The sequence below is a fragment of the Nicotiana tomentosiformis genome, chromosome 11, assembly GCF_000390325.3.
Source record: "Nicotiana tomentosiformis chromosome 11, ASM39032v3, whole genome shotgun sequence".
Taxonomy (NCBI): Eukaryota; Viridiplantae; Streptophyta; class Magnoliopsida; order Solanales; family Solanaceae; genus Nicotiana; species Nicotiana tomentosiformis.
The window spans coordinates 94950508-94978299 of record NC_090822.1 but is presented as its reverse complement, the minus strand read 5'-3'; the positions used below and the strand labels follow the sequence as shown (position 1 = coordinate 94978299).

Sequence of the window (27792 nt, the reverse complement as noted above, 5' to 3'; positions counted from 1 at the left end):
CAAAAGGAGACACAACACTAGAACATGCAACAGACCGGGGCTCCCATTCATCAAGGATATAGAGATCACCTGATAAATATCCTTTACCAATAACTTGCTTCGTTGTAAGATCTAAGAATAAACAATGGTCGGGGGAAAAAACGACCCAACAATGAAGGTCTCTGGTGATTTTACGAACAAAACTTAGATTAAAGGCCAAGTTTGGTAGACTTAATACAGATGACAGGGTAATAGAGGAAGTTGGTTTGACAGTCCAAGATCCAACACTGTTACAAGTTGATCCATCAGCTACAATAACTGGAGAGGTTGTTTTGTGTGACCGAAAACTAGAAAAAATATTTGGATTACCTGTCATGCGATTTGTGGCACTTAAATCAATCACCCATTTAATTGAAGAGTTGATAAGACATGTTTTATCTGACCCAGCAAAATCAGTAACCGAAGAAGATTCCTTAATTGATTTTTGATCAAGGAATTTTAGAAACTCATCTGAAACCAAGATTGTTGGACTAGGAGATGTAGCCATAAGTCCACGAAATCAGTAAACAAAAGGGAACTTCAACAAACTGACCACAACCAGAACTTTACAAATAAAGTTACCCCACGGAATACAGAATCAGAAGTTTGCCCAATGAACCGGAGAATAAGTAAGAATCAAACAGAATAGAGTTCCAACTGATATAATTGAAAAGTTCCACCAAGAATTTGCTCAACTAGAACACTCAAAGTATCAAAATAATGGAAGAGGAATCAGTAAAATTCCACTAAAAAAGATACCCCAACAAATATCCAAAAGATCAAGTAACAGAATCTCCTCTAACCCAATCACCAAAATGATCTTCACTTGAATAAAGCTCAACAAGCCAAAGATTCACAAAGGAGAATTTTACCAAGAATATGGAGTCCTTAGATAGTAATCAGACACAAATTCAACAAATGGAAAGTAAAAAAGAAAAAGATGATTTTGATCAAAGAAAACAAAATTGACAAAATCTGGAATGCTTTGAAATCTACCCAACCGAGGTCTAATGAATAAGAAACCACAAAATTCTGATCGAAAATATCGAGTCAACATCCTAAATGAAACCCCGAACTGATCCCCTCGTACCTCCCTCATACCAGACCTGGTCTATGACTTCCGGCGAACTTTCTGAAGTAACACCGGCGAATCAAATGTATCTGCTTTGATACCATGTAAAATATAGAGAAAATGGAGCAATCTCCTTGTGTATTATTGCAAGAAGTAACAAATATATATACAAGTACATAGAGTCCTAACTATAGAAAGAATAAAAACAGAAATCTTATAAATCTGCTGTGAATCCTTATAATTCTGCTAGCTATGTACATTACGTAAAAGTACGTCTACATTTATTTTGTCTGCATTCATTCTGTAGTATGTCTATATTCATTTTGTAACAGTGGTCTTGGGCAATCCTCACCCCTATGAACTAGCTTTTGGGTCGAGTTAAGCCCAAGGTTCATTTTCTTAACAATTAAAATTGATCAAAATGGAACTTGTGTGTGATTATCAAGTTGTATTTATATCGCATCAAATGCAACTTCTCACAACCAAGCATATAGAAACCGATTGTCACTGTCCCAAAAAAAAGATACTTTCACGAGAGATTGCTATAGAATTTGTAAGGTCAAATGATCAACCTATAGACATATTCACCAAATTCCCTACTGGTTACATGTACAGCAAGCTCGTATATGCACCGACTAGAGGGGAGAATTAGATAGCTAAATGTAAGTAAGAGTTGTATGTGCACGTGCACCACATTAGACAAATTTAAGAAGATACATTGTAATGCGAGCATATAAAGAATTCAGGTGAAAGACATTTTCGCATGCATTCTCTTAATCGCTTCTCATGTTTGTCTGATTTCTCAAACATTACAAGGAATGCGTTGAAGACAAACTTCCTAGACAAAAGGCCAGAAAATTATTATTGTACCAGTGAAACACTTGCCTGACAGGAAAACAAGTAGAATTACTCAAAGAAGGAGCAGCATATAAATAGAAACTAAGACTCTAAACTTAGTTCGAAATGGATTGTACCATATCCCATTTTTCTGTTTTTGTAAGTCATATCTTCACTACTTTATGGTGATTTACAGTATTATCCTAGGGTGGTTGCATTTATCACCTGGTTCAGTGTAGCCAAGGCTTTTAGCAGCACTAACGACTTGGCTGAATGGCTTTCCATCCTCAACCTCACTCATTACATATCCCAAGGTACCTGTTAGATACCAAGATATACAGCATCATACCATCAAATTCTGATATTTAAACAAGCAAAGTAACCATTACAAATAAATTAATTGCATCTCTAACCTATGTGGTAAATGGTCATAAAGTATTACCACTCAAACTCCCAATAATACGGTAGACGGGATCTCCTGATGAAATTATGCGATTTAAGGATGCTATGGCAGGAAGGCCTGCACCAACCTACCACATGATATAGCAATTTCAGAGACCTTTGCTTGGGCAAGTATAAACTGAACTAGGATAATTATATCCTTTGTATACAACAGAAACTAAACCAGTTCAATTGAACAAAGAGATTGCGCCACAAATTCCATATCAATGGGGAGAAGGAAGTCAAACAAAAAACTCAAAGTAATTTCTACATGTTACAGCTTTTAAAGCAGAATAAGAGAAAGGTTTAAAGTGCATGAGACATTTAAGAATCTCAAATACTAGTGAAGATGATTTTTACTATACAAGTACTCTAGACATCAGATAAACCAAATGATATCAATCATCAATATGCTATCACTTATTCCATTTATCTTCAAATGTATATTCACAGATAGATGCCTAACTACATCCTTTTTTAGCGAATGGTGGGAGGAAAATTGAAACAGGGAATCTGAACTTTAAACTTCAACCAGTAGGAAAATACTCTTCTCAGTTGGGAGATGTGAGAAGGCACGGGAGAAAATATGTTATTGATATTGGATGATAAATACAATACAAGAGGTCCCTATTGATAGTGTAGTCTTGTCCCACATTGGTAGAGGAGTAATATCACATATCTGTAAACTAACACTCCCCCTCAAGCCGGTGCATACAAATCATATGTACCGAGTTTGTTACACATGTAACTAATACGAGAACCAGTAAGAGACTTAGTGAAAATATCTACTAGTTGATCATTCGACTTTACAAACTTTGTAACAACATCTCCTGAAAGTAATTTTTTCTCTGACAAAGTGACAGTCGTTCCCAATGTGTTTAGTCCTCTCATGGAACACCGGATTTGACGCAATATGAAGAGCAGCTTGGTTATCACACACTAATTCCATCTTGTTGATTTCTCCGAACTTTAACTCCTTGAGCAACTGCTTGACCCAAACTAACTCACACGTCGCCATAGCCATGGCCCGATATTCGGCTTCGGCGCTAGATCGAGCAACTACATTCTGTTTTTTGCTCTTCCACAAGACCAAATTACCTCCTACTAGAACACAATATCCAGACGTAGAACGTCTATCAAAAGGTGATCCTGCCTAATCAGCATCTGTGTACCCAACAATCTGCTCGTGGCCTCGATCCTCGAATAGTAATCATTTGCCTGGAGCTGACTTTATATACCGAAGAATGCGAACAACTGCATCCCAGTGACTATCACAGGGAGAATCCATAAACTGACTTACAACACTCACCGGAAAAGAAATGCCAGGTCTAGTCACTGTGAGGTAATTCAATTTGCCAACCAACCTCCTATATCTCTTAGGGTCTCTAAGAGGCTCCCCCTGTCCAGGCAGAAGCTTAGCATTCGGATCCATAGGATAGTCAATAGGTCTGCAACCCATCATTCCAATCTCCTCAAGAATGTCTAAGGCATACTTCCGCTGTGAAATAACAATATCTGAGTTAGACTTAGCGACCTCAATACCTAGAAATACTTCAATCTGCCCAGATCCTTAGTCTGAAAGTGTTGAAAGAGATGTTGCTTCAGATTAGTAATACCATCTTGATCATTACCAGTAATAATAATATCATCAACATAAACCACTAGATAAATACACAGATTAGGAGCAAAATGCCGATAAAACACAGAGTGATCAGCCTCACGACGAGTCATGCCGAACTCCTGAATAATTGTGCTTAACTTACCAAACCAAGCTCGAGGGGACTGTTTCAAACCATATAGTGACCTGCGCAATCTGCACACACAACCATTAAACTCCCCCTGAGCAACAAAACCAGGAGGTTGCTCCATATAAACTTCTTCCTCAAGATCACCGTGGAGAAAAGCATTTTTAATGTCTAACTGATAAAGAGGCCAATGACGTACAGCAATCATGGACAAAAAGAGACGAACAGATGCTACTTTAGCCACGGGAGAGAAAGTATCACTATAATCAAGCCCAAAAATCTGAGTATATCTTTATGCAACAAGACGAGCCTTAAGCCGATCAACCTGGCCATCCGGGCCGACTTTGACTGCATAAACCCACGACAACCAATAGTAGACTTACCTGCAGGAAGAGTAACAAGCTCCCAAGTGTCACTCGCATGTAAAGCAGACATCTCGTCAATCATAGCATGTCGCCATCATGGATGAGATAGTGCCTCACCTGTAGACTTAGGGATAGAAACAGTGGACAAAGAAGATATAAAAGCATAATGAGGTGACGACAAACGATGATAACTTAAACCGACATAGTGGGGATTAGGATTAAGTGTGGATCGTACATATTTGCGGAGTGCAATTGGTTCACTAAGAGGAGACAAGTCCGCAGTAGGTGCAGAATCTGATGCGGGGCATGAATCACCTGGGCCTGATGCTGGATGTGGACGACGATGATAAGTCAAGAGTGGTGGAGCTGCAGAAGGTTGAACTGGATTATGTGGAGGAACTGGAGCTATAGGTGGTGGAGCTACAACCGGAGCTGTAGGTGGTGGAACTGGAGCTATAGGTGGTGGAGCTACAACTGGAGCTATAGGTGATGGAGCTACAACTGGAGCTATAGGTGGTGGAGCTACAACTGGAGCTGTAGGTGGTGGAGCTGGAGTGACTGAATCTCCAAAAGATGAAACTGATAGTACCTAAGAAATATCTAAGTGATGACCTGAACCTGTGAAGTATGATTGGGTTTCAAAGAAGGTAACATCAGCGGACATAAGGTACCACTGGAGGTCAGGAGAGTAGCATCGATACCCCTTTCGTGTTCTCGAGAAACCCAAAAATACGCACTTAAGAGCACGAGGAGCTAACTTATCTGTTCCTGGAGTAAGGTTATGGACAAAACAAGTGCCTCCAAAGATACGGGGTGGAAGAGAGAACAAAGGTAAGTGGGGAAACATGACAGAGAATGGAACTTGGTTCTGGATAGCTGAAGATGGCATACGATTAATAAGATAGCAAGATGTAAGAACTGCATCCCCAAAAACGCAACGGAGCATGAGATTGTATGAGTACGGTACGAGCAGTTTCAATAAGATGTCTATTCTTTCTTTCAACTACCCCATTTTGTTGAGATGTGTACGGACATGATGAATAATCCCATGAGATTTCATAAACTGCTGAAATGGGGAAGACAAATACTCTCGGGCATTATCACTACGAAATGTGCGAATAGAAACCCCAAATTGATTTTGAATTTCAGCGTGGAAGGTTTGGAAAATAGAAAACAGCTCAGATCAATTTTTTATCAAAAATATCCAAGTGCACCTGAAATAATCATCAATGAAACTGACAAAGTAGCGGAATCCCAAGGTGGAACTGAATAGACTAAAGTAAAAGGTGACTCTGCTCGATTATCAAAACGCCGAGGGAAATGGGAGCGGGTATGCTTACCGAGCTGACATGACTCACACTCTAGAGCTGACAAGTGAGATAAACCAGATATCATTTTCTGAAGTTTTGACAAACTGGGATGTCCCAACCATTTATGTAATAAATCTGGTGAATCAGTAACAGGACAAGTTGTAGAAGGAAGACAAGATGTGAGTCCATGTGATTTAGCAAGGATAAGGTAATAAAGTCCGTTTGATTCACGCCCGGTACCAATGATCTGCCCCGTACTGCATTCCTGTATAAAAACATGGTCATCAAGAAATAAAACAGTGCATTTAAGTGATTTGGCTAAGCGACTAACAGCTATGAGATTAAAAGGACTATTGGGAACATAAAGGACTGAATCTAAAGGTAAGGAAGGAAGTGGGCTTGCTTGACCTATTGCAGTTGCCATGGTTTGAGACCCATTGGCCATTGTGACTTTTGGAAGAGATTGAGAATACGAAATAGTAGTGAAAAGAGATTTATTACCAGAAATATGAATGACCCAAGACTCAGAGGATGAAGATTGGGAGAAACAAGTCACGCGATTACCTATTTGAACAACAGAAACTATCTCAGAAGATGTCTGCTTAACCAGGATGGATAGTCTCGTAACCAGGATGGATAGAATCGGAATTCCTTTGCGAGCAAGTTGTCCTGAAGAAATGTTTTCAAAAAATGGCCAGAAAGGTCACTGTTCACGCCGGAAAAATATAAAAGTGGCCGGAATTTGATTTTAATTGGATGGGTAGGCTCGGAATTTTGAGAAGAGCACACTGTCCTGAAGAAGCTTCGCGAAAAAATGGTCGGAAAGTGGTCGGAACCTTCGCCGGAAAAGTTGTTGCCGGCGCGTGGAGGAGCGTGGCGGCTTTTCTGCCGGATAAAATTTCAGGGGTTGGTAGTTGAAGGGTGATCTACCTCGTGGTGGTGTTGGTTTTAGCACAACACCGACAAAAAATGACTTTCACTTAGACAAGCCTTAGGTCACCGGAAAAATTGCACGATGACTAAGTTCTTTCTTCCCGGTTAACGCTGGAATGACGCACAACGATCTTTTCTCACTAATGCTCTGATACCATGTGAGAAGGCACGGGAGAAAATATGTTATTGATATTGGATGATAAATACAATACAAGAGGTCCCTATTTATAGCTATACACTACAAGGAGATATTACTCCTCTTCCAATGTGGGACAAGACTACACTATACATATCTGTAAACTAACAGGAGAGAAGGTAATGCCTTCTGATCTGGATGAGCCACTCCGGATATGTAATTTAATAGTATCTTTTCATCATATCCAGTGAAGAACTCATCCAGCTTCTCTGTTTTATTTGGAAAGGGAACGGGGGCAAAGGAAGAATACTTAATTAACTATATTTCCAGAGTTTCCTTGGCCTAGTTTGTTCAAGTGATCCGGATATACTTGTGTTTAAACTCTATGTGACAAGAGAAGAAGTTACAAAATGGAACTGGTCTCCATAGCAATAAGGTTGGCGTAAAATGTTGATATCAGAAAGCCAGGGCAACCAAGGTTTCAGCAAGCTTTCTGGTCTTACTGGATCAAAAAAAAATTAATATTTTCTACCTAAAGACCCATACACTAGAATAACCCCATAAGATGACACTCTAAAATCATCTTTTTATCCGGTATCCAAGAGCAGAAAAGAATTTTATACCCAAAGAAACAAGAGAACTGGTTTTTGGATAAGGTACAACCATACAAGAGAACTTACAGTTGACTCGTGTCTAAGGCGACGCGGCTGTGAGACCAACTTATCATAATCGTCCTACAAATAGTAGGAAAAGGATCAATACACGCAACACAACAGTCACCACGTTGAGAGGAAATCATTTTGTAATCAGTAAGTGTAGTTGCATTGCAGATTAAGAAGATAAAAGGTGACAAGAGTCGAAAAGGTGATTGACCCGTAATTCTGCAGGTACCCAAGTTATGCAGTATCAGCTTATATCCCATTTCCTACCCCAACTTTAACACAGTCTGACATATCTTAGTGGCCATAGCAAACATAATAAGAAAGCGTGCAATGAATCAAAGGAAGCAATAATCAACTAATTCTTTTCTTTTGAAACTGACTTTGACTTTGATTCTGTCGAATCGTGCGATCATTTCATCTAAAAGTTGAAGTTGTTACAGGGACTACACTTTTTTTTATTTATTTACTTATGTTTCGACATGTTTCCTCACATATGGACCTGATTCTTTTCTATGGGCCACGCACATGAATTTTTTTTTATTTTTCTGATGAACGGTGATGATGAGAGTTGAGACCTAAACCCAGAACCTTTTATGCTCTGCTGCCATATTGAATTGGGTAATCATCTCATCAAAGCTTAACTGTTCGATAAAACACATTTAGTTATTTAAACATATCTCCAACAGACTATATACTTCCTGAGATAGCATTTGACTCAATTTTCTTTCTTATCTTATGTAGCATCTTTTGATAGTTTTTAAGATTAAGCACAATTAAAATGGATCATTTATTGCATTTCTGCATGTGCTTGGTTGCTGCAAATTAATAATTTGACAACCATGGAGGACATTATCTGCTACATTTTCTCCTTCAAATGCTTGTAACACATTCAATGGACAAACCATGTCTAGAGTAATGCTCCTATGCCACAACAAATATTTGGATTTATCCCTTCTTGCACGAACTCTGCAATACAAGACCATTCCAATACTTAAGCTACAGCAATTGAAAGGAATTAACGACAATAAAAAGGGTAAGTTACCATTGACACAGTAAGAGGCTTCTTGTTAGCCAGCACCACACAACAACCAAAATCTACAACACGATTTAGCACTCCAATAGTCTCGGCACTAGCTGAACAATCAACAAAAGCTAAACCTGCCACAGTTTGAATTTCAGTCAAAAAGGAGCCTGATCATGAAAGAACTCTCCAAAAGCTAACATCTTGACACCTGCATTATCTTATGCCTTTCACGTACAAAGAAGTAAAGCAAGTGCAATAAAGGTTATAAGCAAGAATAAAATGTGTTTCGAACCCATTTGCTCCCTATAAAGACAAAACTTCCTTCTGCAGCATAATTGGTTAGCAACTTCTCGCCAACGCAAAAAAAAAAAAAAGTTAAAGAAAAGCAGCAAATTAGCTCCATTAAAGCTAATTTATTCACTGTACTTCATGCATTTGAGCCTAGAGAGTAGACTATATAGTGGAAGTAAATAAGCAAGGTCCAGAATCATATGGCAGCTGAAGTCCACAATCGCACCATACTCATTAAAACATTTAAAATCATGGGGAAGATTTAACAGTAGGAATTGTTACTAATCAAAATTCTTAAGGAGATTATACGGAACAGATTTAACAGCTAGGAATTGTTACTAATCATCTTTCTTAAGGAGATCATTCCTCCACCACTAAAGATTAGACTATAATATAAGCAAGTCTATGCTTTCCATAAAACCCCAACAATCCCAAAATAAAAAGTTTTCAACATGCCACAAACCTGTTGATTTACCAAGAAGACCACCAATATCAGTTACTTTCAGTAAAACATCTGGACTGGTAAACACTTGGCATGCACCTACATGTTACAACCAAAAACAAAATCACCTTTTTGTCATTCTGCAAATGAACACACCAAATGACTTTAACATCTTTAACAACACAACAAAAATGACACTCAAGGATATGGCCTAGTAGTTAATGAAGTGCGAAGAGAACCATGAGGTCTCGGGTTCTAATCCCAATAGAAACAAAAAAAACGTTGATTTCTCCCCATCTGCCTCCTAAGCCTTGATAGGCAAAGTTACCCGGTACCTATACTGGTGGGAGTTACCAGGTGCACAGTGGAATAGTGGAGGTGTCATAAAAAAGGAAATAAACAACACGAGAAAAATGGTGAACCGTTACCAAAATTTCCAAGAGTCAGCAAAGGAGAGCCATTGGATTTGACCCGGCAAACTTCTAGAAGAAATGAATCATCTAATTCTGCAGTGAAAACATCAGGTGCAACCACCAAACATTTGCTATCACACACACCTACTACTCGAAGATGCACCCCCTGCAAAATACCCAAGAAAACACACTAGTAAGCATTAAAAATTGATTCTTTTTTTTTTCTAAAGTTACAAAAAATGATCATTACCTGTTTGGCGTGAAGGGATCGACAAGAAACAATGTGTTGGAGGAGTTGACGGCCAACTCCACCACAACCCATCAAAAGCAACGGTATATTTTTCATCTTTTTGCTCTATTTTGAATTTTCCGATCTCCTTTCGAGACTCTTTGGTTTTGATACTTTGATCGATGGGGTTTTTGGACGAATGTTTGTGTGTACGTTTTGGTTCTTAATGTTTTGCATGTGACACATTAGACCCATGTTTAGGGTCAAAAATTCTCATATGACAACAGCTTGTTTTGACGATAAATTTTACAATTTGTGAGGCACAAGTATGATTAGTTGTATGAGGAATTTTATTACTCCTTTTTATGTGATGCACTTTAACTTTGTATGGAGTTTAAGAAAAGAAAAAATTTAAAACTTATGTTCTAAAAATATCATAGGCATTTTGCATGATCATAGATGATCTCGTAATAAGAGTAAAATAAATAATTATAAAATTCTTTTTTCCTATTAGAATTACTCTATTGTCTCAGTTCGTCAAAACAATTTTTTTTAATAGTGATCCTCCTATTCAAATGTCTTTTTTTCCCGAAGTTCATATTCTTATAAAAATTGCAAGGTCTTTGGATATCACTTAGCTTGACCTTAGCAGAGAATGACTATACTCACAAACAAGATTAATAAATTTGTTAGGAAATTCCAAATTCATCTCTAAACTTGTCCAACTTTCTTTATGATGATGAATATCCCTCGTAATTGTAGCTGACACCCTAAACTCCGCTTCTTTACTATTTGTTCGAAGATTAAACAAGAATTTAATGAATGAAATTCGCTCAAAATTAAAAAGCAATTTTTAGCTGAGGCGTGAGTTACAATGTAATGTGCATCGTTATCAAAACTGAAAAATATTACACCAGTACAGATTGCAACTTCATAGAACCCAAAGCAATTAAGTGGCAGTCTCAAGTTCTCAACAAATAACAATTTAATGTAGAGCGAATTAAAAGTCGTAGTAAAACATTACAGAATAAGAATACACAACTATTGTCGATGTCACTAGAAATTCGATACAATCAAGAATGATTTGAACGTGGAAAAGATAATGAGAAATTACAAAATAGAAACTCCCTAAGAGTCTGTTGGTGTCCTCTAAAATGATCCAATTTGTAGTATCTACCAAGAATTCCAAGTGCGTCATATTCCAAGAATTGTAGCAGAATCAGAAAATATTTTGGAAAAACATAATTCCAAAGCCAAGAACGATGTGCATCTTGGAGAATGCCATGGTTTGAGCTGCATTTTTATCGTTGTTCTCGGATGTAGGGCTTGAGGCAAATCCTCCTGAGGAAAGAAAGAAAGAAAGAAAGGGAGGGTTAGAAAATTGGTATATTTGCACTGTCACCATATTTTAATTTGTTGTAAGAAAAATCTATCATGTTTTTTAGGTTATTAATCCCACTTTATACGGGCACTTTTGTATAATTATATCTTAGGTGACATAATAGTGTAAAAATATACTAAAAAGATACAAAAATCACTTTCTAGTATCGGGTAAAAAAAAACTATGTAAACTTAGTGCCCGTTTGGCCATAAAAGTTTTTACTTTTTTTGTGATTTTTCATTTTATTTTTTCCAGAATCAGTATGTGGCCATAAAAATTTTAAATTTTACTTGAAATTGAATTTCTAATTTTTTCAAAATTTGAAAAACTCCAAAAAGCTATTTTTCAAAATTTTCGCTTCAAAACACTCGCAAAAATTTAAAATAGCTCCAAATTATATTCATCTCTAAGTACAACTCTAATTTTTAAATACCATTTTTATTTTATTTTTCTCCGAAATTTCACAATTCTTATGTCCAAACGTCCGCTTAGAATGTTGTAAATTTTCGTTTACATATTTTAAAATGATTCTTTAAAAGCTATCTTTCTGTGGTCGTTGAAATACTACTTTTTAGAGAAAAAGTAAACATTAAATTATTTAAGTACAAATAAATAACTTTACCAGGTGAAAGAGCAGGAGCTAATTCATCACTTGCCGTTGGAGCTGCAACTGGGATACCTAAAGCTGAAAAACAAAAACAAAAATTAAAAATAATCCGTCACATCCAAATCGGATCAAATTCTTTTTTTAGCTTGAGTTTCTTTCTTATGCAGTTTGCAGAAACTAGACAACAGTTTATCACATCCTAATTACTTTTAAAAAAAACAAAAATTAAGTATAAAACTTAGTATATTGTTTCTGTTTCTATCTTTGAAGTCTCACTGTATGGGTGTTATAAATGAGTAGAATGTTTTGGTGAATTTCTCAATCAATCCATAGAACTAATATTACATTGCTATTTAATAATATCATCTACAAGAGTCATATATCACATAAGAGCTTAATAATAAAGTAGTTATGTTGCAGAATTTCATTTATTTATGTATTAATCGTGATTGATGTCACTTATTAGCTACGTATAGACCTCACACTCTACCCTAAAAAAATTTAATTTATAATGTAATTTTTCGACGTAAAAAATAAGATAGGAAGAAATGTTGCATTTATTGGTTTTTCGATGAGCCTGCCAATTTGGTTGGAAGTTGTAAACCAGCGGACTATTAAAGAAGACCATTAATTGGACCACATGCTCTACGTTCGCAATGGCTTTTCTCAAAAATGTTGTTGGCGTTGCATCATTTAAATTTAGTATATTTTTTAAGGATCTAATAACGTTACATTAATATTTTTAAAAAGTCCGAACAACATATTTCAGTTATGTATAGCTTGTGAGTTAATCCTCAACCCTGTCTCTTAAGAATTCAAGTTTCTAACCTCGGTTTTATTTATTTACTTCCCTTGTTATTCTTGAATCATCCCCTCACTTTATTTTCGTTTCAAGAAAATATTGGCATTAATTAACATATATTTACTTAATCAACGCCATTATGTCCTTTTCTTTTCTAATTTGGAAATAAAGTTTGCTCACATGCAAATCCCTTGAAATCTCCAACAAATTTAAGTCATAAACGAAAAAGTTCATAAACAAAGTCAAACAAATTGCTTTCTTACAATATCCTACAAGTATAAAGTTGCATGCTGACTATAATCAATACTTCCTAATATTCTCTTACGTAGGCCTCCGTCGTCTCCCAAAAAATTTAAAAGAAAAAAAGCAAGTTACATATTTGGCTAGTGGGTTGCTAGCTAAATATATAAAAAATATATATAAATATGTATCTTCTACATTAATATACAAAAAAAAATATTTTCTTAGCTACTAGTATTATTTTTTGGAGCGGCTATACGGTGTAATTTTCGTTTTGCAAGTTGTTTAAGAGGAGTAAGATTAGATTAAGTCCTCAAGTCAATAAATCATTTTTTTTCTTTACATATGAAAGAAAGTTCAGAGACATAAAAATAACTTTTTTTATAAAGAGTTCTGACACATAAGTTTGTTCAATATACGGTTTCTTGACAACAATTTTAATTTTTAAACAACGAACTACATCTCCAATTTACCTTTACTATTCGTTTCATATATAAAAGAAGGCAATAAACGGAGAACAGTATTAGAGAAAAAAGAAGGGGTACCTGCGCAAGTGCTAACTGGTGGAGTTTCTACAGTGCAGATATTAGGAAGTTTAAGAGCCCTATTAATATCAATCTGGACACCAAGTTTATCAGGATCACCAAGCAATTGGCACAAGCAAATTGGGTTACTATCCACTAATCCAGCAAGTTCAGGGCAACACTCTTTATCTGGCTTAGTCAAGTTGCTTCCTTGTTCTACAAACGTTAAGCAACTTGACATGTTCACCAACACTGACAAGCAATCCAACCCGGGGCTCGGAGCGGCCGGGGCCATCGCCATCGATGGCCCTGAAGCCGCCCCCATTGGTGATATTTGTGACTCGGCGGACGAAATTAGAATTGAAAATAGGAGAAATGTGGTGGCAATGGCGCCGGTAATTTTGGTTGTTGAGGCCATTGATTTTGGTGGTGTTAGAAATGTGTGAGCAATGAAGTATAAGCAGAGATATAAAGTAGTAGTACGTAGTAAGTAGTACTTATTATTGAGGTGGCTTGAATAGGGAAATGTGATAGCTAACTTTTAGGTAGCCCAAAATTAAATTTTCCAACACCTACTACCAGACTATGTTTTAAAATTCTGCATTAATTCTTTCCTTTTCCTTTTTCTTTTCACATTCTCTATACAGTTTATGGCAAACTCTGAAAAATATGAAAATATGTCCTTGGTCCTCCTCCAGTGATCAATCAGTGAAGTTTTCGCATTGTAAAGGGTAATTACTCTTCCTTCTAATGGACGGTCAAATTACACACTGATGTGGGTGCAATGAGTTGAGTGCTAGACGCCACACAAGGAAAACTTGCAGCTATTACATACTCCATTCTCCGTTTTATTTTATATGCCTTACTTTGACTATACACAGATTTAATTTAAGATTGTAACTAAGATTTTTGAATATCTTGATATTAAAAATTGTGTGTAACATATCAAAAACAACGAAATCTTTGATTTTAAATATGGCATATCATTTTATTTTATAACGAAATATTTGATATTAAAAACTTACTACATATAGAAATGTGATATTTCCTTAATAACAGACTAAAATATGTCCTCCACCACCTCACCCACCCACCCACCCAAGAAAAGAAAGTGAGGAACAAGAAACTCGGAAAGGGTAAGGGCCAAAGGGGTTGGGAGTTAGGGCGTTTGAAAACAAGAATAATGTGCAGCCATGGGAAAAGAAGAAAGTTGCATGGCATGTAGGACAGAGAAAGCTTCATGCACAAGAAGCTGGAATTCTTCATTTGCTCTTTTGAAAACTTCTAGCTTTAACTTTTCTTGCAACACTAAGCATGTTTTTGTTTATTTATGTATGGCCAAAAAATGGGGGAAAAAAAAACAAGTACGAATTTTTCTTTAAGCAAGATATATTTTCTATCTTTCTAATGTATTTTAGTTTGAAGTTTTATCTTATTTTCCTAAAATAAATCTAGCTTTAATTTTAAACACCGGAATACCATGAGAGCTTCAGAAATCAAATTTATATGTTTAAATGAAGCTATTTACGCTTACGCGTACCCAATGTAAATTTTCACTTGTTGAATAGAATATACACGTAGGTTCAAATGTTGACCCAATAATAGTTGTTACTTCGCTACGTTTAATTATTACAGTGTATATAGCTCATGAATGTTGAAGTTGACTTGTCCAAAGATAGCCGTAATGCTCTGATTTTTTCTTTCCTTTCAAGAGGGTAAGGTTAAAGGGAGATCTTATCTCAAACAATTCCCCTCCTCCAATTTCTACGCTAGTATTCCCTCAGTTCACTTTTAATTATACTTTTCACCCTTAAAAATAATAAATAAATTATATATTTTATAATTTTACTCATAATAATGATAACATTAATAAAAGTCTTGAGAATGAGTAATTAATGTTAAGGATAAAATAGAAAAAAAGATTATTTTTCTCTTAATTTAATATATCGGACTAATAAAAATAAAAATTTATTTTCGGTATGTTAGAACCTACGGAGTAATTGTTAACAAGAATGAGATTTACCCTTTAAAGGGTGAAAAACGTTGGATAAAGAAAAAGAATTGACTCATCACCTGAATGACGATTTCCCTATGCACGAGAATTGGTATACTACGCGACAGTCAAACTGAGTAAACCTACAGTGGTTCAGATAATTTCTTCTTCTATTTCCTTTTTAAGGTTATATGAGTTAGAGTATATATATGCGTATAGAATTTGAAAAATATACTCTATATTATATAATCTATATCTATCTATCTATCTATTTATATTTTTATGAAAGTATGAATACAATATTAGTTTACCAAAATAACCTTAAAATATTACATATAATAACTCCCAAGGAAAGGCCATAACCGGAATTCCAACGTCGGCCCTCTAATCCTATTAGCCATTGGACACGTACAAAAATACATCCACACGTCCCTAAACATAATACCAATTCCTCCTGGGAACACGTTATACTTCCTAAAAATTCCTATATTTGACAACCTCTAATTATATTATCCGAATCCTTATAAACTAATACATTCCTATTACAAATTTAATAATTTGAGAACTTATTATATTGTCTGAATTCATTAGGAAAAAGGACTCAAAACACTTCTATAAAAGAGCCGCTATTATATTCTCCATTATAAACTTTTTGAGACGGTATATTACTCCATAACAAAATTCTGTAGCAAAATGTATTATTTTTTCCACTTCACTTATGTTTAGTTCTTTTCCACTTGGCTTAACTATTATATTGTTTAATCGTTACTCCTAATTCACATCCTTTATAGCTCCTTAGGATCTTTTCTGAGATGCACATATTTTTAGTTTTGTCCTAAGATAGTTAATGATTTTGGTATAAAGTTTAACTATTGATTCCTCTGAACAGGAACATATCACAGAATCAATTGGATCCTCAAACTCTTTGTTACTATTTATAACTAGCATTGCCAGCACAAGTGGCCACCACTCATTAAGAAGGGTTTTCCTTTTTAACTAAGTGAATTAACGGTATTAAATAATAAAATTATTTCACTTTTAGAGAAGATATATATTGTTTTGCAGCTTTTTCTTAGTTATTACAGGTGTTTTGAGAATGACACTGGAATTAGATTTGGCGAAAGAATTTGTACCTATAAATAATCTAAGAAAGTCCGATGTTGAATGGGTAATAAAGGTATTAGTAATTGGAAAGGGACCAATAATAGAATATAAAAACGAAAGAGGTGGGTTCGCGGCTGCAATTGATATTTGTGGACGAAGAGGTATTCTTTTGTATATTTGTATTATATTTCTTACTTATTTATATTATTTTCTTATTAACAACAAATTATGTTTGATTAAATTTACAGGGGACAAAGATCCAGATTGTACTTTTCAATAACATGTTGAAAAGTGAAAAAATTTATTGGAACAAAACAAAAGTTATTACATTATAAATGGCCACGTGAAAGATCCTAACTCTAACTATTTATCAGTGAACAAGGAGTTGGAAATATCTTTTACGCCTTATACTATAGTTAATGAATGCAACATTCATTTATCAACATCAAAATTTTCCTTCTATTTTGATCATATAATATATTAGAGATTCAATTATCTATTACAGTTTATTCATTTAATTTAAGGAAAAATAAATAATTTTTTAATCGAAATGCATTAAAATACTCAACCGTCAAGATAATCATATATATTATGTAGACAGATTGTTATGCTTTGCAAAAGCTAAATTATATATTTCTTTAGCAAGATAATTTCCTATTGGGTGAATCGTAATATTTAAAACTTTATCCACTAAGAATTTGAACAAAAACCATAACTCACTAATAAAAGATATAATAAAATAGATTACAAGTAAACAAAATGCTAGAATACGCTCCAAGTAATGAGCAACTACGTCGATTATTTTAAGGAAAAATGAAAAAGAGCACATATACACAGGTATACAAGTGATGATCGATATTTGGACACTAGATCTGAACTATTTTATGCATGAGCAAGATTACTCGTGGATGGGACATATGATTGAAGTTGAATCTAGAGATTAGAATAATGATTAGATGACTTTTTATGTTTATTTTCTTCGTTATTAATGTGTTTTAAGCTAAAGAAATATGACTTTCATGTACCCGGATCATTGAGGCTTAACTAAATTAAAGTAAATTAATCGAATAACTGCGTGATTCCTGAATATTTAGTTCTATTTTGTCCCTTGATTGTATCAAAACATTATTAATGAGTTGGGTTGAATTATATATTAAATTTTTAAGGAATTGATTATTAAATTTCATATATTGCTTTTGAAACGTGTTTGATAATATTTGATATAAAATATTCGTGCAACGCACGAACGTATAGACTAACTAGTTTATATAAACGTCTAGCGTTTCTTGTACACCCAAATATAAAATTTTGAAATTTTCTAATATTCTCTAAGAAAGTTAGGAACTTCAACTAATTTAAGTGACAAGATATCCAGAAACTTTGAGGTCTTAAAATTTATGTAGTCCATAAGGTGGCATTATTTAGTTTTTATTTAGGTTTTGAAATTTTAATTCCAATTTTTTTTGAGGAATTTATGATCTTTCCTTTACTTCATATCCTCTCAAACGAAGATAACTCCGCTTTCACTAAGGCATCACAAATATTAATTAACGAAGGTTGCTTCCATTTTAATGGTCTATAGCCATTTTAGTGCAGTTAATTAAAGCTTTCGTAATCTCAAAACTTTCGTAGTAGTTAGCCAGGGAATATCATCGTCAATACTAACATTTTAGCCGCATTATTTAATTTGTTCCTCAATTATATTGGTATTTGCTTGTACAAGAAACCGTCCTTTATTGGCACCATGTGACATAATACGTCCATGGTCCACAAGGTTTTAATCTTGCAAGCTGGAAATGAGTGTATGTTCCTTTCGGAATGTAGAAGTAACCCCTTTGGAAAAAAATAAAAGAAAGCATATAAGAAGAAAAATTAGAATGGGGAAGCATTTATTTGTGTTGGATGGAAAAGTAGAAAGATAAGAAGATGAGTTGTCCAATTTCTTTTTCCTTTTGGAGAAAATATGGTCACATGTCTACATGAAGGTTCTTTCTTACATTTATATATATATATATATATATATATATATATATATATATATATATGATCGTTGTTTAACTTTAGTTCCCGGTATAAAGAAATTAAGCAAGAAAGTCTCCGGACACTACTTTGGTACACAAGTCTTATCAGATCGACAAAACTTGTCTTATTCATAAGTTATGCTTGACGGAGCATAATTTGGCACAAATTGCTTCCAAAATTTTACCGATTTAGACAAAACTTGTCTTGTTCACAAGTTATGATGGGCGGCATAACTAGTACAATTGTTCATAAGTTATGCTAAATTAGCAAAACTTGATTGTATTGTTCATTGTTCACAAGTGCTGCCAAACTGAGACCTTGTACTATAATGTTTAATTAATACTTCACAAGTCTTGATGAATTGATAAAATTTGAATGTGTGGTTCAATTGCTCGTAAATTTTTTTGGTGCCTTTGATAACTTCCATGGATGGAACCTTTAGCTCTGTAAATAGATTAAGGAAGAAGACGCAGTAAGCTTAGAGAGAGAATTACTGAGAAATGAATTTTCTATCTTCTTTATTCAATCTCTAGAGATATGTACAAGAGAGGATATTTATATACTATAGCCTAACAAGAGCTAACTATTCTAACCGACTAACTGCCTACATAGATTATAACGACTTCATCCTAAATAGGTCCCACAACCACAACTTACACTTTAACTAACTACTCTTCAACACTCCCCCTCAAGTTGATGGCATAGACAAGTTCTTCACTCCTAAGCTTTTCAGTAGATAGTCATGTTGCAACTTACCCAAGCACTTAGTCAAGAGATCAGCTAGCTGCTCGTTTGTGGATACATGTTCAGTTTTAATCACTCCTTGTAAAATCCTTTCCCTCACAAAGTGGCAATCTATGTCAATGTGTTTAGTTCTTTCGTGAAAGATTGGGTTGGTTGCAATCTGAATTGCAGCCTTACTATCACATAGTAGCTCAACAGGTAGTTCAACATTCACTCCAAGCTCTTCAAAGAGTCCTATTAGCCAAGTCACTTCAGCAGCACATGCAACCATGCTTCTAAATTCTACTTCTGCTGAGCTCCTAAAAACAGTCTCTTATTTCTTGGACTTCCATGATATTAATGCATTCCCAAACTTTACTAAATAACCAGCTACTAATCTTCTTGTTTGCAAACAAGCTCCCCAGTCTGAGTCACAATAGGCTCTAAGCTTGTTTGTGTTGTTGGCAGGCATCAGAAAACCCAATCTAGACTCAGCCTTGATGTATCTCACCACCCTAAGGGCTGCTTCCATGTGGGATACCTTCGGACAGTGCATGAATTGGCTAAGGACTTGCACTGCAAAGTCTAGGTCAGGTCTGGTCATGATAAGGTATAGTAACCTCCCTACCAACCTCTGATAGCTACTAGGATCTTTCAGTACCTCATCTGCAGTGCTGATTTTCATCCAACTATCATAGTCTGCTGAGGTTAGTTTCTAATTCATTTTAAGAGGAGTACCAACATGCTTTGCTCTACTTAAGCTAGATTCAGAGATCAATTCCATGGCATACTTCCTTTGATTCACTACAATTCCTTCTTTGGACCTGGCAAATTCAATGCCTAGGAAGAACTTTAGCTCACCAAGATCCTTTATTTTGAATTTGGTCTATAGGTCATCTCTTATTTGGTTTAGTTGATTAGGATTGGTGCATGTTATGATCAGATCATCTACATATACTAGGATTACTGATCACGCCCAACTATGCCTTATAAAAAGGACTAAGCGGTCATTGCAAATATAATCCGGTTTACAAGTCCGGAATCGAATCCCACAGAGAACTAAGGCTTAGCTACAGTTGTTCAATATTGTAAAGAAACACAAGTTCAAATAATTTTCTAGTTATAAAGATTTGATTTTTATTTCTATTAATTAACTAGTAAATATTATAAAGCAGTAAAATTATCAACTAACATGGATAAAATTCTAGACAAGACTAAGGAGGTATAGAGTTATGATTTCCCCAATTGTCGGAATCCTTTCCGCTACGTTTTCTATAAATTTGCCTAAGTCTTCTCTACTGATCATGAGCACTCTAACTGTCGTAATTCTCTCTCGAGTAATTACCATAATTTACTAGACATATTCTCCCGAATTACACTAGCTGGCATTAAGTACAGCTCACTCAGATCGCACCAAGGTTTCGTTATCCCTAGTCCCACCTTTAAACCTTCCGTATTGATCATTCATATACGTTTAGGAGTGATATTGTTCAACAACTACCTAAATATGCACTCCCTCCCGAGTAATACATACTAAATAGGCACAACTAATTGAGGGCCCTTCAATCAACCACAAGAATAATATAGTTGAACAAATAGAGAAAATACTATGGTAAATCTATATTAACGTAACAAGAAAATCATCCTCCAATAGATTCCATCAAAATCCTAGATAATAAATTAGCTACTCATAATAGTATGCATAACTACAATACTAGAATTCATAACCAATAATGAAAATAGGAAGAAGGAAGTGAAAAACTCGTAGAAGAATTCTCCGCCTTGCTCCTAGTGTGTTCTTTCCTCCTTAGGTCGAATCCCCGGTCTAATGTCGGTCTCTCTGTCCAATCTCAGTCTGTCTACCCAATGTGACGTTTTAGGTCTATTTATATGTGTAGGAAAAGACCTAAACGTGTAGGTCAAGTCCTAGTCAAACCAGGAGACAAAATAAGCCTTCAAAACTCGGATTGAACCTGGCCCCAGGCCTGGCATAGCCAGCCTAACGCCTGGTTCATCCTGGCTTTTGGATGGCCTCGCCAGGCTAAAGCCTGGTTAAGCTGGCCTTTGGCTGGCCTCGCCAGGTCTCTCCTTTTCACTGTTCTCGAGCATACTTTCAATGTTTAAGTGTTCCTTTTGCTCTACTTTCATCTCCAATTCACCTACACATAAAATAGACTCCATTATACGTAAATAATGTGTAATTTATCATTAAAGCATGTAAAATGCAAGGCACATAATGTACGAAATTATGAAATTATAGCCACACATCAATTACCACTATGTCATCCCTGATTTTCTGGTGAATAAAGAATAGTCAAAATGACTCTGCTGAAATCCCATATCCACTAGAGCCTCAGTTAATTTCATGTTCCACTGTCTTGGAGCCTGTTTAAGGCCATACAATAATTTTTGTAGTTTGCAGACCTTCTGAGTCTCTCCCTGTCTGCAAAAGCCTTCAAAAATATGCATATAAACTTCCTTCAGAAGATCACCATTTAGGAATACATTATGTACATCCATTTGGTAGATCAACCAGTGTCTAAAAGCAGCCAGTGCAATGATAGATTTCATAGTAACCATTTTTGCCACTGGGGACAAGTTCTCAGTGTAGTCTAGACCTTTTTCCCGGTTGTACCCTTTGGCCACCAACCTGGCTTACACCTTTCAACTTCACCTGAAACCCTGTACTTGACTTTAAATTTCTACTTGCAACCAATATGAGTCTTACCAGGACACAAGTCTATAATGGTCCAAGTGTTGTTATCTTCTAGTGTTGCAACTTCCTGCTTCATGGCTTGCACCCATTTGGGATCAGAGACAGCCTCTCTGAAAGTCTTAAATTCAGGCACAACTAAGCGAAGTGCCAGCATATATTGATAAGGAGTGGTCAGGTTGAAATAGGTCACATATGAAGAAATAGGATATGGACAGGTGTGACTGACTGGTTTAGTGACATAGCCTTGCAGCACATGAGGTCTACTAGATCTCCTAAGTTTTTGTGGATTGAGTGGTTCAGGTGTGCCATTAACTTCATCAGGAAGAGTTGAATTGTCTTCTTCATGGGCTTCAGTAAGATGATGAGGTGCTTCTTCATGAGCTCAGTAAGATGATGAGGTGAGTAGACCTCCCCATGAGTTGAACTATCAGGAGTACCAGGTGATTCAGCATAAGCGGTGGATGTCTGATTCAAATTACCAATAGATGCCTCTGGTGTCAGCAGGCCTAGAACTGGAAACACATGATTGCCTACAAATTTTAGTTGTTTGAAGGGAAAATTATCTTCTTAGAACACCACATTTCTGCTCACAAATAGTGTCTTAGACTGGATATCATACAATTTATACCCTTTTTTGAAGGAGCAAACCCTATGAGGACTACATGAATGGCTCTTGAGGCAAACTTGTCAAAATATTTTGGAACAACTGCATAACAAAGACACCCAAAAAATTTTGAGGTGACTGAGAGAAGGAGTATGCAAATAAAGCATCTCAAATGGTGATTTGAAGCCAATTACTCTGGAGGGTAGCCTGTTGAGGAGGTAAACAATAGTGGTCACACACTCACCCCAGAACCTTAGTGGGATGCATGCCTGAAACTTTAATCCTCTAGCTATTTCAAGAATAGTTTTGTGTTTCCCTTCAGCTACTCCGTTCTATTGAGGAGTGTACATAAAAGTGCTTTGGTGTTCAATACCAAGAGTAGAGAGTAGTCCCTTGAATTCTGTGTTGAAGAACTCACAACCATTATTTGTTCTAAGTGTTTTAACAGAAGTAGAGAATATATTTTGAATCTTAGCAAATAGTTCTTTAAGAACGACTATAGTGTCAGACTTGGAATGGATCAGAAATATCCAAGTAAACCTGGTATAATCATCTACAGTAGTGACAAAGAATCTCTTGCCATCATAGGCGGGAACTCTGTAGGAGCCCCAGATATCACAATGAAGCAAATCTAAAGCAGATTTAGACACAGTAGAACTTAGCTGAAAAGGTAAACTTTGTTTGTTTTACCAAGGGACAAACAATATAATGTTGATGAACATCAACTTTTAGGTGTTTAAGTGCTTCATGTTTCTTTATTACTTCTAATGGTGCATGGCCTAATCTCTTGTGCCATAATCTACTAGAATTAGATACAATAGACATGTGAGCATGACTAGTCTTATTCACATAACATATACTAGTGCTATTAGTTACTTGTTGACTTGAATTTTGACTTGATACCTTCTCCTGCTTCTCCTGTAATACATAGAGACCATGTTTCTCTCTACCAATCCCCTTCACATGTCCACTGAAGAGGTCCTGGAATATGCAGAAGTCAGGAAAGAGCATTACCAAATATTTCAGTTCTTTAGTGAGTTTGGATACTGAGTGAAGATTGAACTTAAACTCAGGAATATATAACACATTAGACATGTCTTAAACATATAAGTCAATCCTCTATATGTGACTGAGACTACATTTCCTGTAGGTAAGTGAACTTTGCTCCTGTCTGATTATGATACTAGCCTGTATGCTTTTAACATCTGTAAGCTAGATGCCATATGATTAGATGCACTTGTGCCCACAATCCAGTCCCTATCACTATAGATTGACATTAGGTATTTTATGTACCTGCAACAACTTCCTTGGTAAAAGATCTTTCATCTAGTCCCTTGTTGAGCATCTGAATGATCTGCCGATACTGCTCTAGTGTAAAGAAGGTAGTAGGTTGGCATTATCATTGAAGTAAAGCCTCATCTGACTACAGGTTGCTGTTGTTGTCCATACTTTCCAGCATTGTTGACTTCACATGCAGTATCTCCTATGTAAGGTGTCATCCAACCAGCCTGATTTGCATATTAGCTAGAATTGCCAGCAGTGCCTCCTCTTCTTTTAGACTTGAAGTCTGGTAGATATCCAACTAGCTTGTAGCAGTTTTCCTTAGTGTGACCTTTGAGGTGGCAATACTCACATATCAGTGTAATATTTCTAGGCACATGTTTAAAGTTACTACCAGCATGATAGCCTGCTTTGTTGCTGAACAGGGTTGTGCTCTCAACTAACTCAGTGATTTGAGAAACTTGTGTGAAGTTAGCAAGGTTCCTTTGGCTCTCCTGATCTATTATGATTGAATATGTTTTGTTCACAGACGAAGTGGGATACATAATTGTAATATGACTTATAGCTTGGCTATAGGATTCATTTAAGCCAGTTAAGAACTGCATCAATCTTTGGTACTCAAAGTGCTCGAGGTACCATTTTGATTCAGGACAGGGACAACTAGGGCATGTCATTATAGCATCAAAATCATCCCAAAGATCCCCGAGCATAGTGCTGGTTTTATCATCAATCGCCATGGATGATGCAGATAAGCTCAACGAAATTGAACAATTGCACAAATTGCAAAAAACCCCTAGTTTTTATTCAAATCACTCTGAGAAAGTTCAACTTCAAAATTGAGAGAACTGAGGTGATTGTGGAGAGAAATCGAAGTTGTTAGTGGGCAGCGACTCGTGTCGTAGGAATTGATACCATGATAACTTCCATGGATGGAAACTTTAACTCTCTAAATAGATTAAGGAAGAAGACACAGTAAGCTTAGAGAGCGAATTACTGAGAAATGAATTTTCTATCTTCTTTATTCAATCTCTAGAGATATGTACAAGAGATGATATTTATACACTGTATTCTAACAAGATCTAACTATTCTAAATGACTAACTGCCTACATAGATTATAATGACTTAATCTTAAGTAGGTCCCATAGCCACAACTTGCACTCTAACTAACTACTCTTCAACCGCCTTCATTTCACCTAACTTGTTAACGTTGAATTACTCACAAATCTTGATAGATTAACAACTTATTTGTATTGTTTCAATTGCTCACAAATTGTGTGGATGCCTTTTCCATCGCCGTTGTTCAAGCTAATTCCTCTCTTGAAGACAAAAGTCAAGTCTTCACCTTCTCCTATCTATGCTCGTATCTACCATTGTGGCCTTGAAGCCTCCCGTTCTATCAGTAGGCACCTCTTTTCTTATTTGTATAATACGTGAATTTCTTGTATTCTTCTTTTTTAGGCTGATTTTCCATTTTTTTGTGTCATATACTTTTGTAGGTCCCTTTTTGTTTCGGTAAAATCTGCTCAAAAAGCTCAAAGGTCGCTACGTATTTGTTTTCAATTTATATTTATAAGTATTTGCTTTGAATTTGGTATAGAATTTACGAAAGAGAAAGGGAGTTTGACGTCAGATGTGATAAAGAAAGCATTTAATGCTATGGGGGAGGGAAAATGGGGGAATTATGCCACTTGATATATACTCCCTCTGTTCACTTTTACTTGTCTATTATACTAAAAATATATTTTTACTTTTACTTGTTCACTATACTAAATCAAGAGAAAAATATTTTTTTTTATTTTACCCTTATCATTAACTACTCATTCCCTAAGTCATTTCCCAAGATTTTTTGAAATGCTATCATTATTAAGGGTAAAATTATAAAATATATAGTTCATTTATTTTTTCTTAAAGGGAATGCAAAGTCAAAAGGATGCTCCTTTGACAAATACCTAGGGTTTCCCCTATTCACTGCCAGATCCTCCAAACGTGATTTTCAATTCCTTCTTAATAATTTTAAAACTAAGCTCGCTAGTTGGAAAATGAATTTCCTCACACTGGCAGGACGCACCACACTCATTAACTCCACTTGTTGCGGCCAAACGCACACACAACTATACACGGTCGTCAAGTAATAAATTGACTAGAAGTTGGATGTCGAACCCACAAGGACTTGTGATTAAATATTTACTAAATTAGATTATCCTAATTATCTAAACAAGAATTAAACCTAGAAGTATTTGACTCTAAACTAATTAAAATAAAGGAAAAACAAATAATGAACGTTGAACAAAAGAAAACCATATTTTTATGTTATCAATGTGATGAAAACGATCTAAGGTTATGGGCTATCTATCATTCCTATTGTATTCTTCAATTGAACTGACTAAATGATTTATCTAGCTTATTGGTTGACAAAGTTAATATTGCTCATAAGAATCAGCCGAGTTCTTACTCGCCTATTCAAGCTAACCTAACGGCTATATGTCTATGGAGTTAGAACTAGCAAGAACGCATTTATAATTCCTTTACATCAACCATGCAAGGCAATTAGGTATATGTCTATCCTAGCCGCGAATTCGTTCCCCGATGCCCAGGTTCAAGAACTTTCTCTACTCAATCCTATGTGCAATCTAGAATTCCCACTTTCGAGTTCAATTCTAGATTCGTAAATAGTATTCAATTGGTGATCAGTCAATTAAATAATTAAGTATAAGATTAATAAATAAACTAATATGATAAATCAAGAAAGAAAAATCAATATCCGAATAACAATATTCATGAAAGTACCACAACCATAGAACGTGAAGTTTAGCTCCACACAGACATGGCAACAAAACAACAAATCATACAAAAAAGTTAAAAATTACTAAGTTTGGCGGAAGAAAGATGGAATCTGATGAATTCCGGCCTCTACGACGGCTCTGTGCTTATGTTTTCCTCTCCAAAAACGTTCTCCCTTGGGCAAAAGTTCCTCTTAAAAACGTTCTCCCTATCCAAAATAGGTTTAGGTTGGCTTTTATATGAGTTGGGGGCGTCTTGGGGTCGAAATAATCGAGTCCCAGTCGAAATAGGACATGTTCACGTTTAGAGCGTCTAGGACAGCGTGGGGCGCTGGCCCTGGCGCTCAACTTCTTCACACACTGTTTTGTGCGCCACAGGTAGCGCCCCACGCTGCCTGTGGCGCTCAACTGGGCCATTTCGCCTTTTCTTCCCATTTTTGCTCCAATTCGCGCACTTTCGTCCCAAATCATACGAATGATTCCTACACATAGAAATATCATAAATTAGCACAAATCATTATATTATACATCCGAAATATACGAGACATGAGCACAATGCGAGGCAATATACATAAAAATATGCATACTTTAAGCCGAATATTAACACCCCACACTTAAATGTTGCTTGTCCTCGAGTAAGCCAACAATTTGCATTATTTTTTTTAGCACTTTATTTTTACACAATTGAGCCACACTACACCAATGACCACGATTGATCGTAAAAATTAAGCTAAAGCATATGCATTCAACACATACTTCCCTTGACTCATGTCATTCTTCAAAAGAAATATTCTCATCGAAGACAACATACTCATAACAATCCCAACCTCAAAAATCGACTCAATATCATAATGTACTCATGGCTTGAACACCCAACATCATAGAGAAGTATTATAACGTAACTTATCCCTCGTGAAACCACGTGCCCTCACAACAAAAACAAAGAGAGTAAGTTGAATCCACATATCCGAATCTCATGATCAAATATAGTTTAAGGACTCACTTTAATATAAAAGAAATCTATCACTCTCACAAAGAAGTCACACGCATGCAATTGGTACCATAGGCTTGCCCATAATGTGAATCTCTATTAATG

The 27792-nt window shown here is 35.7% G+C and overlaps 3 protein-coding genes across 4 annotated transcripts in view; all 3 read right to left on the bottom strand.

Annotated features, from left to right (window-relative positions):
- The window catches only part of LOC104112398 (uncharacterized), a 28418-nt gene extending 18279 nt beyond the window's left edge, over positions 1 to 10139 (bottom strand). The window contains exons 1-7 of one of the 2 annotated variants that reach the window (XM_009622293.4): positions 9940 to 10137; positions 9705 to 9855; positions 9298 to 9375; positions 8562 to 8677; positions 7538 to 7591; positions 2370 to 2457; positions 2153 to 2245 (exon numbers count right to left, since the gene is read on the bottom strand). In XM_009622293.4, the coding sequence (XP_009620588.1) occupies positions 2153 to 2245; positions 2370 to 2457; positions 7538 to 7591; positions 8562 to 8677; positions 9298 to 9375; positions 9705 to 9855; positions 9940 to 10035 (676 nt within the window). In that variant the 5' untranslated portion in view covers positions 10036 to 10137. Of the gene's footprint in view, positions 1 to 2152; positions 2246 to 2369; positions 2458 to 7537; positions 7592 to 8561; positions 8678 to 9297; positions 9376 to 9704; positions 9856 to 9939 lie in introns of both variants that reach the window. The other variant, XM_009622294.4, reaches the window with a different exon arrangement.
- A 746-nt stretch (positions 10140 to 10885) lies between these two features.
- LOC104112397 (non-specific lipid transfer protein GPI-anchored 2-like) lies at positions 10886 to 13996 on the bottom strand. Its single transcript, XM_009622292.4, has 3 exons — positions 13494 to 13996; positions 11922 to 11984; positions 10886 to 11259 (listed from the first exon to the last, which is right to left on the bottom strand). Exons 1-3 carry the CDS (start codon positions 13888 to 13890, stop codon positions 11138 to 11140), a joined length of 582 nt encoding a protein of 193 aa, XP_009620587.1. The 5' UTR covers positions 13891 to 13996; the 3' UTR covers positions 10886 to 11137.
- Positions 13997 to 24154: 10158 nt separating this feature from the next.
- LOC138901878 (uncharacterized) lies at positions 24155 to 24652 on the bottom strand. Its single transcript, XM_070189675.1, has one exon. It carries the CDS (start codon positions 24650 to 24652, stop codon positions 24155 to 24157), a length of 498 nt encoding a protein of 165 aa, XP_070045776.1.
- Between the last annotated feature and the right edge of the window lie 3140 nt (positions 24653 to 27792).